Raw genomic sequence first — 16,854 nt, 5'->3', positions numbered from 1 at the left:
ACTGTAGCACCATAATCAAAACCACTCAGGACAGCACGTAATGTGTGGAAGTGCTCTGAGGCCTAGAACTCGTCAGCATGTTCCAGGTAACAGCAATTCTGGAAGACTGAAGTGTTACAGCACCATTCAGAAATGAGGCTTGTTCACATTCTTAAATGTTAACAAATAAATAATACGCTCAATAAATTTAAAATAAATACGTTTTTTTTTTTTTTTTTGGCCCAATTGGTTAGGGAACCTTTATGCTGGCTGTCGTTATAAAGTGACATGATCTTTGTGTTTCTATAACCAATAAAAGCCCACAACATACCCGAGTATAAGATGTGCTGTTAAAGGAGGAATCAGGGGTGAAATGGATTTTGGGTGTAGTAAAACATGACCAGTACAGTGTTTTTTCACACTACATGTTGGGTCTATTATCTTCATCTTCAAGTACAATCATACTGGTTTGTTTGGTTGTGCGTACAAAACAATAGAAAACAGTAGATATGTATGATATTAAGCTCCTCAAGCCATTTCGACACTTGGCTTGGCTACACTCAATTTTTTTTTTTTTTTTTTACACAAGATTTTTTTTTATTATATTTTTTTTTATGAAACTCATTTTTACATATGAACTTTATGCCCAGACTTTGTTTTAGAACTGTCCTTTTGACACGTGTAGTGTAAAGCTAGAGATTTTCGGTGTCAGGTGCTTTCTCACTACAGTTCTTATAGTCCTTGTTCACTAAAATAAGGTCACATATGAACGCTGTCTAAAGAAGTTTTCGAAAAAAAAAATGGGCACAGGCAACAGGAGGATAGCACAATGCTATGAACAGTCAAAGCACAGGAGGATTACATACTACATTTAAAAAGTTTTTATTCCCAATGTAACAGTAGCACAAACTGTTTCGTTGCCTTCTGAGAAGTTCCTCAATAAAGGAGCTAGAGGGAACTGGATTTGCTTTAAATAATGATAATGATCTATTAAAAAAAATACCTAGAATGGATCAGGGCATCCCTACTGTTTAAGTGTATGCTTTTTAATCAATAACACTGCATTGGATTAGTGCCTATGCTAAAATGAAAACACTAGCTACATGTTTATTGAAGAGCAGGAAATCCACACACACACACACACACACTTTACAATTCATAACCTTCTGAAGAGCGACTGCTAATCAAAAACGGAAAATGATGGGAGAAATTCCTAATGAACTCATTCCCATGAGAGGGACATGATTGAGCAAAATGATCCTGCATTCGTTTTCTAAAAGCATCTTTTCTGAAGGAGAACACACACACACTCTCTGACACACACACACACACAGGCAGCTAATGCAGCACTACCGATTTTGTTTTTCCAGGAATAGTGATTCACTGTAAGCTGCAGCGATGCAGTGAAAGCCTCGCTCAAACTACAGCACCTAAACCTCCCTAACAGTCCCTCACACCAGCACACAATGACAAATGTCACTTAAGACATCTGCTGAATGTCACTTCCTGAAAAGACATTTAGTTTTTGCAGGAAAGATAACAGGATAAGATTGAAGGCGGCTAAAACATACTAATCAGAAGACACATTTTATACACAGTATAAAGATCAGAATCTGTGTCATATTGATCTTTACAATAGAAATGGTAATTCTGACGGTAATAGAATGGCATCTTTATCCACTAAAGATCCGGTACAGGATGTGAATAAGGGTTGGGTTGGAGAAAAAGAAAGAAAAAGAAAAAAAAAAAAACACTATAGGAAGGTAGCTTTCTAGAAAAATGGTTTAAAACCACTGCTTAGCACCATACACTTACCCTGCGTTCATATGGTGTTTCCAGGTTGCACAGAAACTATTCTAGCAAGCTACCGATTGAGCCATCGGCTGCTTTCATTCATGTTTCATTTTCTTTAAACTACACCTGTATTTGAGCAAATATGCATCATATACTACAGTATAATCAGACTATAGTCATCTCTGTTATGTTCAGAACTACACTAATGGGGATATGAAACAAAGTACTGTAGGAAGTTTCAGCCAATCAGTGCACAATGGCGCTTCATCACACCATAATTAATTTGCATGAAGTTGAGAAAATCTCAAATCTGTTGCAGCTACAAATTGTGCCCTGTGTCTCCTGCCAGTGTCGGCTACCGGAGCCCTGAGAGAGCACAATTGGCCTTGCTCTCTCTGGGTGGGTAGATGGCGCTCTTTCCCCACATCACTCCAAAGGGTGATGCCGCTCAGCACAAGGCGTCTGTGAGCTGATGTATCAGAACTGAGTTGCTGCACTTTCTTCCGTGTTCGCTGTAATACTACTCGGCAATGCTGCATCAGAGTCTGACTTCACATGTATCACATGAGGCATGTGCTAGTCTTCACCCTCCCCTGGTGATGGGGCATCACTAGTGATAGGGAGGAGTCCTAATGAGTGAGTTAAAAAAAATGAATTCGTACAATGAATATCTGTGCCTGTGCATGGTATCCCCTTGAAAAGAGTGTGTTTAAAAGCACAGCACCAAAAACTTAAGACTGCAACATGAAACTCATGCTTCCTTTCCTCACAGAAAATAAGTTTTACAGCAGGGTCCTTCATTCGTGCCATTTTGGCCCAATTTTGTGGTGCTATTTTTTTTTCTTTGCATCTTATGTGCACAAAGAACTGTGGGCAACTGGAAGCAATGAAGGATACCTCAGCTGCGTCCTTGAAATCACTCTCATCTGTATATGAAGAGTCCTTTAGTTTAGAGCCTCATCCAAAAACTCTTCAGGATGACATTGAAATATCATGAGCAATAAAAAGAGAACATTCTCATTGCTTTAACCAAAGTCATAAAAACTGTCCATCCAAAAACACCCATATATTATAGTACAGGCTGTTGAATTCCTGTGCTCTGAATCCAAGTAAACTTCACCATGAGTGCAAAACAGCGCAAACATCTACGCCTTCAGCCGCAACTGCAGGCTGGCCTCCTCTCAGCAGAACCTGAGCTCACTGCGCTGCATGAGCGAGGCTCTGAAGCCTCTAAAACTTGCAGTGGGAAGAAAGTCGGCCCAGAAACAGAGGGAGCCCCCACCCCCACCCACCACATCCACATCTCAGAGTCCCTCAGCCCCCACAGAACACTTTGATGTCTGCATCTCAGCTACCTCTCTCTCCACTCCTCTCCTACTTGCTTTAGCAAGGACTAGCAGAGTTTCCCCCTCTTCCTCTCCCTCGTACTCTCCTAATCTCTCTCTCCCTGCCGGAAGAAGGAAGTGAGGTCTCTGAAACTAGGGTGGGTTGCCTGGGCTTGGCTCTGATGAGGGAAGTTTCTGACTGCAGCACAAGAGAACGAGCACAGGGGTGTAGCTAAGGACACACAGATGCACAGCTGGCCTCAGCAGAAGGCAACAGCACACACAGCCGCACACATCTTCATAAAAAAAGAAAAAGAAAGAAAGAAGAAAAAAGGCAAGACAAGGTAATGCAAAAATAAACACAAAGTGAAACTACGCACACCAACTTCACTCTCCAAACAGGTTCCTCACATCTCCGTCCTGATTCTTTTCAAATTAAAGCTGGTAATGAAGAATTTACTTTTACAACACTCATTACCAAAAGCTATAGAAAAGCAATAGAAAAAAAAGCAATAGAAAATATGCCAATTTGTCTGAAAAGAACGTACACTAGGGTATAGAAAAAATATTAATATAATTAAAAAATTTTACTTTATTTCAGTAATTCAGTTGAAAGGTGAAATATATACATATATATATATATATGTATATATTTCACATACAGTCCTAGCTTGGAGTTAACTGTACAGCATTACTTTTCTCCTACACACAACATACTGGTACCCAATCTGGTCAAAGAACAAAATACTAAATTGGAGGCTTTAATTCATTTGGTATCAAGTACTATATTACTACACTTGGTACTGGCTTTGTAATCAAAATTCTCAAAACACGACGTGCCTTCTGTATCCCTTGACAACCTTAGTGTCCTTTGCTGATGTGACCAAGGATGTCATATGATACTTCAACTTGGTACTGCCATCAAAATCAAAATTCTAGTATTATGACGACCTTTAGTACCACATGACACGCTCAATCGCATCGGCAAAAGCGGCCGAGGAAACAAAAATACTTCAAGGGTTTCAAGGTGACAAGTTTGCAGGGTCCACAGCAACTAGCTCATGTAAAGCAAGCAGCATCAAACGGCTCTCATCTGCTGTTGCTGCAGCCAAGCAGCCACTCCAGCGTCTCGACATGTTTATTTCATTGAGCGGGAGAAGTGCATTCCTGTGGTAAGATGAAATATGCATACAGCAAGTCATGTAAGAAAATGGATATGTAAACATGGAAAGGGAGCGAGAGAAGGGAAAAAAATCATAAAGGAAGGGGGAAAAAAAAGTCTGGAGGAGGGAGGGGGATTTCTGTGTTTTAACGTGCTAACCTTTGCCAGCTCGCCCGTGGGAAGCCTCCTCCATGGCAACATTAATAGGAGTCTGAGAGGCGTAATGAAAGCATGAGTGAATGAAAGCACTGTGTGCTCGCGCTTTGTCTCATCGGGGTCTTGGCATTATCGGACCTCTCTGCCACTTCAGGCCATGAGTGCTATTAATTGGCAGCGTGTGCTGGGAATGGGCTTCAACATGGAACGTATATACATGTATACTGATTATGGGCTCGAATGCTGCCTACACAGACAGCTAAGGCTAGAAATATGCGTGCTGCTTGGCCAAGTGTTCAAACAGACAACTGTCTGCATCTTCAGCATAACTGTTCACATATTTGCTTAGTCTACTGTATGTTCTACATGTGCTTTACTGGAGGCGTCCTCTAGAGAGCAGACAAGATAACACTGACCATATAAAAACAGCCCGTTTAAAAATGTGGAATTTTGTAGCTGGGTAGCCACAATGCTAACAGGCAGGCTCTGCAAGGCTAGAGCTGCAATGCTATCAGAAATAATAGCTGGGATCCACAGATTACCGTATTTTTTGCACTATAAAGTGCACCAGATTATAAGATGCATCATCTATTTTCTGGTCTATTTTAATACACAAGGAGCACCAGATTATAAGGCGCATTATTTTTAAAGCTACACTGAGGAACCCCGGTGTTCCAGTAACCCAGGGTGATATTAGATAGTGGTTCATCACACATAGCTCATTTTAACATGGTAAAAACACAGGCTTCAGTCTGATATACTCACCTCTGAATGATGAAAGAGCTAACTAGCATTTAGCGAGGTTAGCAGGTAATGCTAATGCTGCTCCAGCAGTGCTACAGTCTGATATACTCACCTCTAAAGGGTGAAAGATCTAATTGGCACTTAGCAGCTAATTCTAATACAGGCTCCACTCTCGAGTCTCGGATTATAAGGCGTATTTACTATATTTGAGAAAATATAAATATTATAGTCCAAAAAATACAGTAGTTAATCTCGATGCTAACACAGGCTCAGCAGGGCAGTTGGAGCTGCATTGCAATGAGAAACAGCAGTTAAAATACTAGAGCAGGAGCAGGTTTGTCCCAAATGTAACAGCCAGACTTAGCCACAACTATAACATTTGGGCTGAGCAAGGTTGGAGAAAGTTAGACACTAAAAGATGCTAACAGCCAGGCTCAACAAGGGTGGGGCCACAGTGCTACCAGGAACCGAATGATTGAAGCAAGTTAGTTCTAACACTAACAGCTGGACTTAGCAAGAACTGAACGGCTTAGCCAAAATGCTAACAGTCAGGCTCAGCGTTCAGACTTGGAATTGTACAGTGAATAGCTGGGTTCAGGGAAGCTGGAACAGAATAGCCGTGGCAGCAATGCAGTCAGGAGAGATGACAGCATTCAAACATCCAAAGATTACAATAGAAACTTATTGATAATTGACCAGAACCTAAAGCAAAGAACCCGAATAGCATGAGACATGGCTGTTGCTCTAGTATGACCTCTACATGCAGAAATGGTCCCAGTTAGGGGTGGACGATATGGCCCTAAAATAATATCACGATATTTCATGGTGTTAACACGATAATGATACTCCTGGCGATATGACAAAAAAATAAAGATAGTAAAAACAAATACAAGAATTTTAGCAGATTTGTAACAGAACTCCAAATATCTCCATATATCCAGGATTAAAGTAAAATGAATGATACCGGACAGATATAATCTAAATTATAATCTAAAGATACATTTCTAGTAGAAATTTAATAGGAAATGAGAAGTGTGAATTTTTCTTTTACTTACAGCAGTTAAAATGTAAAACCCTGATGTGATAATTAGAGGTGAGTGTTATTGCACAATATTTTAGGGTATAATATTGTTCACGATATTCAAAAATGTTGGCGATATTCTCGCGCACGATACGATATGGCACACCCCAAGTCCCAGTGCTTCTTTAGTTCCTGAAAGGATGTGCACAATTGACACATCATAATGCGTACACAAACAACAAGTACATGTCTAGCCTTAGACATTTTCTCAGAATAATGTCTTGCCTTGCCTATATTATAAGTAGATCATTTTAAATGTTTTGGATTTCATACTGCACTGCTGAAAGTGCTGCCACTGTGCAGATGAAGTGTACAAAGAGATTACCACACAAAGCGGCAAAGCAAAAACAAGGAGATTGACCTATGGAGACAGGTCACGTAGGCTCAATAAATGTGCACGAGCATCAGGGTAATGGCTCCCTCGCACAATCATCTGCACTATAAAAAGAAAGGCAAAAAGATAAGTTATAATCATCTTGGCTTAAGAACAAGCAGCGACAGTTTGTTGCTATCAGCATTCATTTCAGCCTAATGCAAGTGTATTACAGAACTTGCATGCTGTCTCTGGTCTACGGCAAATGGCTTCATCAGGCCCGCCGCCACCTGCTGCTGAAATGCCTTTAATAGGCTCTGGTAATAAGCCTGATGGAATAAAACAATTTCAGTGATCATGCAGGAGGAGGGGGAGAGGGGAAGAGCGATGGAAGTGACGTGAGCAAAAGAGGAAAAACAGAAGAAAGACTACCTGAAAGGAGCCTGAGCCTGAGGAAAGAACTTAGAAAGCAAACGACAAGAAGACAGAAGTGACTTGCTGTAGCAAAAGGCTGAAGTCAAAAAAAAAAAAAAAAAAATCCCTCATGGAAAAACTAATTACAAAAGAACCGGACGAGCATGGAAAAACAAGGGAAGACGCTTAGAAACAAATTACCAAATTAATTGAAATATCTACAGTGCAGGCACGCGCCATTAAGCACGGCTGAAGCGGGGGTGAATGTATGTCCTCATGCAGCGAATGGATGGACCTCCCTCCTTCCTCTTGGTTTTGGGGATAAATAATTACTCTGGGTGGGGATGGAGGCAGATAATGACTCTTCAATAACAGAGTAAATGGAGGCCGCGCTCTTGCAGCCTCACGCTGCGATCGGTCTTGCACCGACTGCAGGAGCAACCTGACAGGAAAAATACGGACCTGCGCTGGCCTTGGATAAACCTGGAGCATGCAGACAAACAGAGAACAATAGAGCCGCAAACAGTAGAAGCATTTTAAGAATTTGTACAGGACTTACAAAAAACAATACAGCAAAAAAAACAAATGCAGTGTTCTGTCGTTTGTTAATTCTGTGACGCATTTTAATATCTGTTATTTGTTATATCTGTTATGAATTGTTCTGTTATTTAATGAAGGCAATAGATACAGTCCTCTTAATATCATACCTGCAAGCTGGCTTAGATAAGGGCTTTCCTGATAACAGGGCTAGTGTGACAAAAACATAATAATCAGATGACCTCATGTGCAGCCCCTGAGTGATGTTATTAGTGTGGTGGGATAACACAAACCAAACAAGTGCTATCTGGATCTGGGTTTCAACAACGATCTCCTGTACTTAGTGAGAAACGAAACCATTCAGGTTACTTTGTAAAATACCAAAACACACAGAAAAGCACATACCTCACAAAATACCTAGCAGTGAAGTGGGATAGCTCACAGGATAGCTCACAGCCAGATAGCTATTCCTAACTTTCCGCATATATTTTTCCCTTGTTATTCCCAAATATAACTGAATAATGTTATGAATATTTTTAGGTTGTCAGACCCTGTTTACACCAGGTCAATTAACATATTCTTAAGTATCAGATTTACATCTGAAAAGCGGTCTGAGACACATTAAAAACAGATACAAATCTACACAACCAACCACTTTAGAAAGTGGTCTAAAACACATTAAAAAGGGACATATTATACAGCACAATATTGGCTTGTGCTAAATGGCATCGCGTTTAACTGTAAAAGAAGCACAGAACTCATTATTCGAGTTAAGTATTTATACCTCCCTCATCTGCTGACTTGCCACTGACCCACAGTGACTTGCCACAGATTCCTCCTTCAGACAAAGTCTGCTTGCTAATCCTGCTGTGTACTGTCCTAATGTCTGAAGTTCTCAAAAAAAAAAAAAAAAAAAAAAAAAAAACTAAAATAGTGTTGTTGTTTTTTTTTATGATCTAGTGAGTGGGGCTCTGGAGGGGAAAAAACAAAAGCATGCAAAAAGTAAGTTACGCATAATATGTCTCCTTTAAAACAGACACAAATCCGATTATCAAACTACCGTACTTCAGTAGGGGGTCTGAGAGATTTGAGCCACATAATAATTCTGCAGTTTAAATGCACCAGTCTCAAAAACACATTCGACACCTACTATTCTAACCAGTACAAGCAGGACGTCACTGCTGACTTAATCAGTCTAAACAGTATTTTTTTTCCAGTACAAAAATAATGTATGAAAAGTTTCACAGCTCACTGTACTTGTGTTTTCGACTGAGGACAAAACACTGCCTTTGAGGTTCAGGATATGTCTCTTTAGGTGCTTTTATCTGTGTTCTGCATTCTACTTATTTAATTAAACCAAGAAAATACAGTTTTTCATTCTAGGGGTCCTTTAAAAAAAAAAAAAACATTGCTGCACGTCCAGTTATAAACACATATTCTATAGCTTATTTTAATGCTATCATAATTTTAATTTTAGCATTATTGGACAGGACCTCTTACACCATGTTGTATATACACCGTGCAGCCCTAGCCTGGACAGACACTAATGGAACAGAGCTTTTACAGTCACTTCAAAACAAAATTGTGTTCTTTCTCTCTCTCCCTCTCTCTCTCTCTCTCTGTGTCTAGCTCTAGCACACACATAGAAGGCAGACTGCTGAGAGGCATGCCCTCCAAGCTAGACACTATGGCCTTTCAACTAAACTCAGATTGAGTCCTTCACCAGCAGCGCGAACCCTTCTGCGTGAAGACCAGGAGACCTGCTACAGCTCGGCGACCTCTGTCAGCATCAGCAGACCTGATGCTCCTTAAACTAACCGCCACCTGTGAAGCTGCAGCATGCAGGAGCTGAAAATAAAAAGAGCAGCCCTACAGTCATACAGACACAGAAAGAGAACTGACTCGCGCATCAGACAAGCCGAATTAGGAGACGACACCAGTGTAAAAACAGAGGAGCTTTGCTAAATAGAAATATATATACTATATATGTATATATATATATGACACTACTGATCACATTTATCTAGCTCACAATGGCAATTATAGCAATCACAAAAACAATATAATATAATTTAAAAAGTCAAATAAATTCCATAGCAGTGTATACAAATGTTTGTTTCATCATTATCCATTTTTCTTCAGTTTCTTTCCACAGTTTGGCTGAAAAACATGGACGTTGTGATTGCAGATTTCTAATGCTCTACAGGAAAAACTGTACATGTCAAATTTGCAACGAAAGTCTGCACAATATAAACCAGAGGCGGAGCTACATTGATGGAATTTAGATGACACTCTTATCCAGAGTGACTTACAAGGTTTTTCCTATTACAAATGTGGGCCAAAGTAGTGTTAGGAGTCTTGCCCATTTACTTTTATTGGTGTAGAGCAGCACAGTCACTCAGATTGGGAATTAAACCGCAGTGTCCCACATGATGTGTTGGCTCACTAGCATGCAGTGGTGTTATCCACTGTGCCACATCAACCACATTAGACAAGCCTACTCATTTGATAGATGCTCTCCTCTTTTCCTAGACCAATGTCTCAGGCTGCCATCATTGAGTTTACAGTATAGACTCAGGGTAGATTTTTCGATTGGATACCCAGTTTGTTCAGTAAGTGTATTGTTTTATTAGTAAAAGCTCAGTAAATTTGGGGACAATGCTGGACCAACAGATTGCATTATACTGCAAACAGCCAGCAGAGGTGCTAGACCTGCAATTGCTTTACTTACACTTACTGCCATGTCCATGCTTTTTTATACAGTCACTGGTTCAAACAAGTTGTTTAATTCAAGTTTGCATGCAGCTTTTTGGTCAGATGTATAGTTTGTATGTGGTAACAGATTTATTGATTGTTACCTTATGAATGGAGTGCAAAAACTTGTACATCCTTAGGTCACAATGATACAATTAGGTAGCAACATCCAAATCCATCTAGCATTTTTTTAGAATACATATTGCAAGCACCTGGCAACATCATAGCAACCACCTAGCAACACCATATTGCAAACTAGTGACCACACAGAAAACAAGTCTAGTGTATTGGAACCACTAACAGAAGTTATTACTTTAGTTTTGTGATTAAAACTCTGTGGAGAACTAGAAATTAATACTTTTTTTTAATTCTATAATTAAAAATTTTGTAAACTATTTAAAAATAATTAAATATCCTTCCATAAACTCTGCATTCAGCATTTTATTACAGCCCCTTTCTTGGAAACTGTAACTTCAAATAATAATTTTTCTATGAATTATTTTCAAGCAGTGAATGCTGCCAGCAAGTAGCCATCGACTAAAATAAAAAAAGCAGAAAAAAAAAATGTTACAGTAATACTTTAACGCCTGACATGTCTGACCAGAGGCTGTGAAAAGCCCTCCTATTCCCTGGTGTACGGCACCCTGACCTGAATATCAGCTCGTATTCCAGTGCCATGATACCAGGAGCAGCCGTGTGCGGTGAGCCGTCAGGATGTGAGCAGGGAGACAGGAAAAAGCCATCGAGTGTTCGTTTGGTTCTTACCGGCAAGGAGGAAGGTGATTAGGCACGTCTCTTTGGGCATGTACAGCTTCAGTCTGGAGCCGCTGAACACGTACTCGACCACCGCCTCCGAACGGCCTGCTCTCTGCAGGAACGGCAGGAACTGCTTGGCTTTCTGGGTCTCCTGCAGAGAAACACGCAAAAAGGTACTTCATCCAACCTGTCTTGCCAAGTACGATTTACATAATTGCCCAATAATGGCAATGAAATAATGGTGAATAAAAGCCCAGGTCTCCACTACACCTTGCTTTGAGGTTTTGTTAGATTGTACCCATTTGGTCTGGTTAGATTTGGTTGCATACTGGAGTTTCATATAAAGTGCCAGTCAAAAGATTGGACACAACACCTCATTTAATGTTTTATGTTTTTCTTACATGGTAAATAAATACTGAAGTCATTCAGAATATAAAGGAACACAAAGTATGTAGCAAAATTATGGCCTAAACAAACCAAAGCATTTAGCTGTTAGCTGCAGTTTTTGAGACTGGTAACTCATACATAAAATACCGAAATTTGTTCATTTAATTTCTGTTTATAAATAAGGGCTATTCTAAAGTTAGTTACAGCAGATAAGTATCTGTAATGCGCTTATATTGTACTGCATCTGAAGAGAAATCTGTTCTTTTTTCCTTTTGTTGTTACATACTTAGTCAGAAATTCTGAACCAAGCAAAAAAAGTGTTTTCACATTGTTAAGAAACCAAACCATGGTTCAGCTGGTCTGCAACGTCTTACACATCATCTTTGCTTTTTCAGACAAAACTAAAACATCCAAAAGTAAAGAACATTTTTGGTCAAAGCTGAAACCAAACAAATTGAAACAGAATATGGCTAAATAACGAACAAGGGTCAGTATTTTCCACCAGCATTATATGTATAAATACTTATTAAACACTTAACATTTTTAATATTCCAGCAGGGAAATTAACAAGACACAATATATAAACCTAAGAAAAGCTTTTGTAACTATGAATTTACTTCAGTAGTGCTAAATGTTCCTCAGCAGTCACATATTAGCAAAACCCTGCTGCCTATAAATCCTGCATTCCTATTTTTAAAACACTGAAATAGGACTTAAATAAAACAAGTCGTTGTTAGATAGGGATTATATAGTCTTTTTTACTAATTTGGCCGAACACCAAGAGAGATTTAAGTTTTATTTATTTATTTATTTATTTATTATTATTATTTTTTTTTTTTTAGCATTTTTGGTTGCCAAATAATCAGTGCAACCCTAGTCAGGACCAACAATGTAGAGACCTTTAGTCTCAAAGCTTGACTGTTTATGATTGACTCACTAACTCGTGGCAATACATCTTATAAGACTATCATTCAGCAATATCAATGCTTTTCAGTGCAACACTGATACAGGACAGGCAGAAACGAAACGCACACATGCATGATGGAGAATACACAACGCGCTTCAAAGGGGAAGTGCATTTAAAGTTGCTATGCATTCGCTCATGACTAGATACAATGGCAAATGTATAGGCAATCATCACCTCTACAGATAGTAAGTCTCTTTAAATTAAAGGTTAGCTGCTAGACTGCTTTTATAATAGAGTGATGGATCAGATCATATTATTAGGTGAAAGGAGAAAGTCATGTATGTATATAAGCAATGCGTCATTGAGTCTCTGAGTGAAAAGGGCACGTCTATAATTCCAGTGCTTGCCTGCTCATCTTTCAATTCTGACAGCGGGGGGTTTTATAGATAAGTAAGTAGATGCTGGGATACTGGGGTATAAGAAGGCTTAATTTAAGTCAAGCTGTTTCCTGTGAGTCACCCTGGGCCAAAGAGAGAGCCACCCACTGCAGCTGGAAATATCCTACAGCTGTGACCCACACATGATCCCTCTCTTTATTTGTCTCTCAGTCTCTCTCAGACAAAGAGAGGTGACAATATGGAGGAACGTATTGTGGGATATTATTATTAGTAGTAGTATTTGTATTAGTATTAGTGTTGTTAAAAAAAAATATCTGTTTCAAGTGTAATTGCAGTTCGAAACTAGGCCTGTCAATGTTTTTGTATAAAATACTGTCCTAGAATTAATCGCTAGGCGTAAGATGATACTTATGACAAATTCCCTCAATCATTTATGCTAATCTCAATATGGCCTATCATGACTTTTCTTAGCAAGGAGTGCACATTAGATATATATTAGGGGTGTCAATCGGTAAAAAAAAATAATCCGATTAGTTACAACAAACAGGTGCATACAGGTGCATTTCAGTAATTCAGTTAAAAATGTGAAAGACATATTATATAGATGTACTGCACACAGAGTGGTCTATTTTAAGCGTTTTTTTTTTCTTCTCTTTTATTGTTGATGATAATGGCTTACAGCTAATCACAACACAAAAGTTTCAGAAATCTCTGAAAATTAGAATAATATATGAGAACAATTGGTACTTTTGGCAGTGTGGGCAGTGTGCAAAGTCCTGCTGGAAAATGAAATCTGCATCTCCATAAAAGTTTTTGAAGTGCTGTAAAATGTCCTGGAAAACACTGCACTGACTTTAGACTTGATATAACACAGTGGACCAACACCAGCAGATGACACGTCTCTAGAAACCATCACTGACCATCAGTAAATTTTATATTTCATTTGGAAATCAAGGGAGCAGAGTCTGGAAGAAGAGTGGAGAGACACAGTCCAAACTGTTTGAAAAACCTGAATTACTGAAATAAAGTAACTTTTCAATAATATTCTCTATTTTTTTTTTTTTAGATGCACCTGTACATCATTATTGCATCAGCGGCATAGAACGGTCACAATTATTTCAGAAAAATATATTGCCAATAAAAATAGTTATCATTACAGAAAAAGTCATTGCATTATAATGCAATTATATTATTATTTTATTAGTGTCATAAAATGGTTGTGAAATGACAATAATATTGTTTATTACAATAAATTCTGGGACAATACAATGACTTATAAAGAATAGTTATCCTTAAAGCAATGTAACTGAATTATTTTGCCATTATATCACTGTCACAGCCTAATCATATGGTCCTAAAAAAAATATATATTGTTGACTTTAATTATTTCTGGGGCAATATATCATTTAAATAAAAACAGGTATTGTGACAGGCATTTATTTGCCACTGATATAATGGCAATAAGAATGCAGTTATAAAACGATTTAAGAGCTATGAACATTTTTTAGGAATATTCAGACAAATAAATAAACCTGCATATGTTAAAACCAATGTCGGCTAAGAAAATATTGAGATCAGCAAAAATGACTAAAGGCAGGTCCATATTTTGAACAAAAATCTAATAACTTGATTAATATGACAGAGCCAAAACAGTCCCTGGAGGTCTATGAAACCCTGAACAATATGAACTACACAAACATAACATCAAACTAAACATGCAGAAGGCTACAACATGCCTGCTTCTGAAATCCACTCCTATATAGTAAGTAATGCACTGTACTGAGATGTAGTTCATTAAACTCATGAACTCAAGATTTAAGAGCGAGGGGATGCAGAGCAGGTACTGCTGGGAGAAAGTGGGGGGAAGAATGAAGTGACAGAATGGGTTAGAACAAAGTCAGGAGCTGTTAAACGTCACTTTCATGTTTTACATGCAGTGGGAGGAGTAGATCTTCTCTCATTACGGCGCTAACAAACTTTATTGGCCCGAGTAAAATTTAATCTTCATTTGGTGAGCAGCCCAATCAAGATTCATACCCCAGCGTGGCCCTGGCCCCTGGCACACGTAAACAACTTAAGCGCTACAACTGAGATTACTTTATTAATGGAGCAGGCTATATTTAGAGGGGCCTTCATCAAATTAATGTGAAGGGAAATGGAAGCTAGAACCGTCATGAATCTGCTGTCACAGGCCTCCTGTATCAGAGATTGAGACAGCGGGTTAGAGAGCAGTAATCAGGAAACTGCAGTTTGGGAGGAAGGAACACACATTTGTGCATGCGCAGAATGCAAATGCAAAATATACACAAGCTGTACTCGAGAGAGCAGCTTTCATTTACATGGATGTATATTTTTAAAGAAATAAGTTGGTTCCATGAGGTTTACTTTATTTGTGTATATTTGTAGATTAATGGTACCAGCAACAGTAATCTCGCTTTTATAAACGAGCATTTCCCAACCGGCTGTTCCTTTACAACTGTATGCCACAATGAGTAGTCATAATCGATGAAATGCAAATGCATCATCTACTGTATTATTAGGCGCACACTCAATAAACGTCTAATTTCTGCTCTATTTTCATACATAAAGCACACTGGGAAGCATTATGCAACACTAGTAAGGAACAGGGGTGTCACCATGTTTTCATTTTAATTCCACTAAGCAAACAAAACTGTAATTCTTAAAAAGCATTTCCTTTTTAAAGTCAGATGAGCACTGGATGTCGAAAACTGTTTATTTTGGTTAAAAAAAATGCTTCCTTTTATTTACAGTAAGCTTATATTTCCAGATTTCCACTGAGGCTAGCTCGATTTCGCTACACTGATGAACCCTGATTGTTCTGGTAATCCAGGCTGATATTAGCTAGCGGTTCATCCCACGTAACTTTTTTTTAACACAGTAAACGCACTGGCTACAGGCCAATTATAATCACCTCTGAATGGGAAAAGAGATAGTGCTTAGCACAGTTAGCGGGTAATGCTAATGTTTCTCCAGCAGTGCTAGCCGTGGTTCACAGCAGGCTACAGGCTGATAATACTCACCTGTGTAAGGAAAAGAGCTAGCACTTATTGCGATTAGCGGGTAACATAATATTGCACCAGTCTCGAGTCTCGGTGTTGGAGGACTTAACTGAAACTCCTGAATAACGCTGTACTTCAGCAGAGTGGCTTAACTGCTCCTAACAACCTGACTGGTAAAATTCATACATAAGGTGCACCGGATAAGGCACACTGACAGTAATTCAGGAAAATTAAAGGAATTTAAGTGTGCCTTTCAGTGGGGAAAAACACGATAATTTGCTGTGTTTTTTAAACGAGCATTTTAATGTATTCAGATCTTAGTTTTTAGATTTTTAAAACACTTAACTTAAAATGAAAACTATTTTTTCACATTATCACCATACATAAATGCAGCACAATATGAGTTTTTTTTTTATCTGGTCAAGGGTCCGTTCCATTTAAAGCTACAGTTTAAAAAATAAATATATATAATAAATGGGGGCTGATTCAGTTGCAAAATATATCTTAAAAGTTTACAAGGCCACAAAGTGTTGAAAAATTAAGATTACTTAAAATTAGCACAAAACTATACAGTGGTTTGTTCACTAGGCAAAGTTTTGATGGATTATCACAGCAGCAATAATGCAATGCATGAGCACCTGAAGAGACACGTGCTATTCTGGACAATGCACTGAAAAAACAAACTAAAACTTAACCAAAACTTAACCTGGGAAAAAAAAACAACATTTTTTTCCAAAGAGTAATAGTGCAGGTATGTGTGTTTAATGCATGCCAAAAAAAATCAAAACTTTTTTTTTAAAGAAAATTCATAATTTAAGGTTTAATCAGCTTAAACTAAATCAACAGAAAAATAGCCTTAAGTTAATAATTAGCTGCCCTGTACTGTGAAACACTGTGTGTGAATAGGCAATGCTAAACTGCTATAAGCTGAACTGTTGGATATGCATAAGATGTTGGTTTTATCATTCAAAAAAACTGATTAAAACAATGAGACACACAAGAGAAACACAAACACATACCCCAGAGATGTCGGCAACTCTGTGAATGGGGACCTCCTTCTTGCTGTGAAGTCCTTTCCCGTTCTTGATGGCCCTGCAATGATTCAAGCAAACAGCATTATGGCCAGT

At 38.6% G+C, this 16,854-nt stretch overlaps 1 protein-coding gene across 1 annotated transcript in view; it reads right to left on the bottom strand.

Moving 5' to 3' along the window:
- Positions 1-16,854, bottom strand: part of snd1 (staphylococcal nuclease and tudor domain containing 1) — a 276,271-nt gene that overhangs the window by 187,501 nt on the left and 71,916 nt on the right. Inside the window, exons 14-15 of the mRNA XM_022671391.2 lie at positions 16,747-16,819; positions 11,025-11,166 (exon numbers count right to left, since the gene is read on the bottom strand). Coding sequence (XP_022527112.1) covers positions 11,025-11,166; positions 16,747-16,819 — 215 coding nt within the window. The remainder of the gene's footprint in view (positions 1-11,024; positions 11,167-16,746; positions 16,820-16,854) is intronic.

This window comes from Astyanax mexicanus, chromosome 2 (assembly GCF_023375975.1).
Source record: "Astyanax mexicanus isolate ESR-SI-001 chromosome 2, AstMex3_surface, whole genome shotgun sequence".
NCBI lineage: Eukaryota > Metazoa > Chordata > Actinopteri > Characiformes > Acestrorhamphidae > Astyanax > Astyanax mexicanus.
This window is presented reverse-complemented; position numbering and strand designations above follow the sequence as displayed.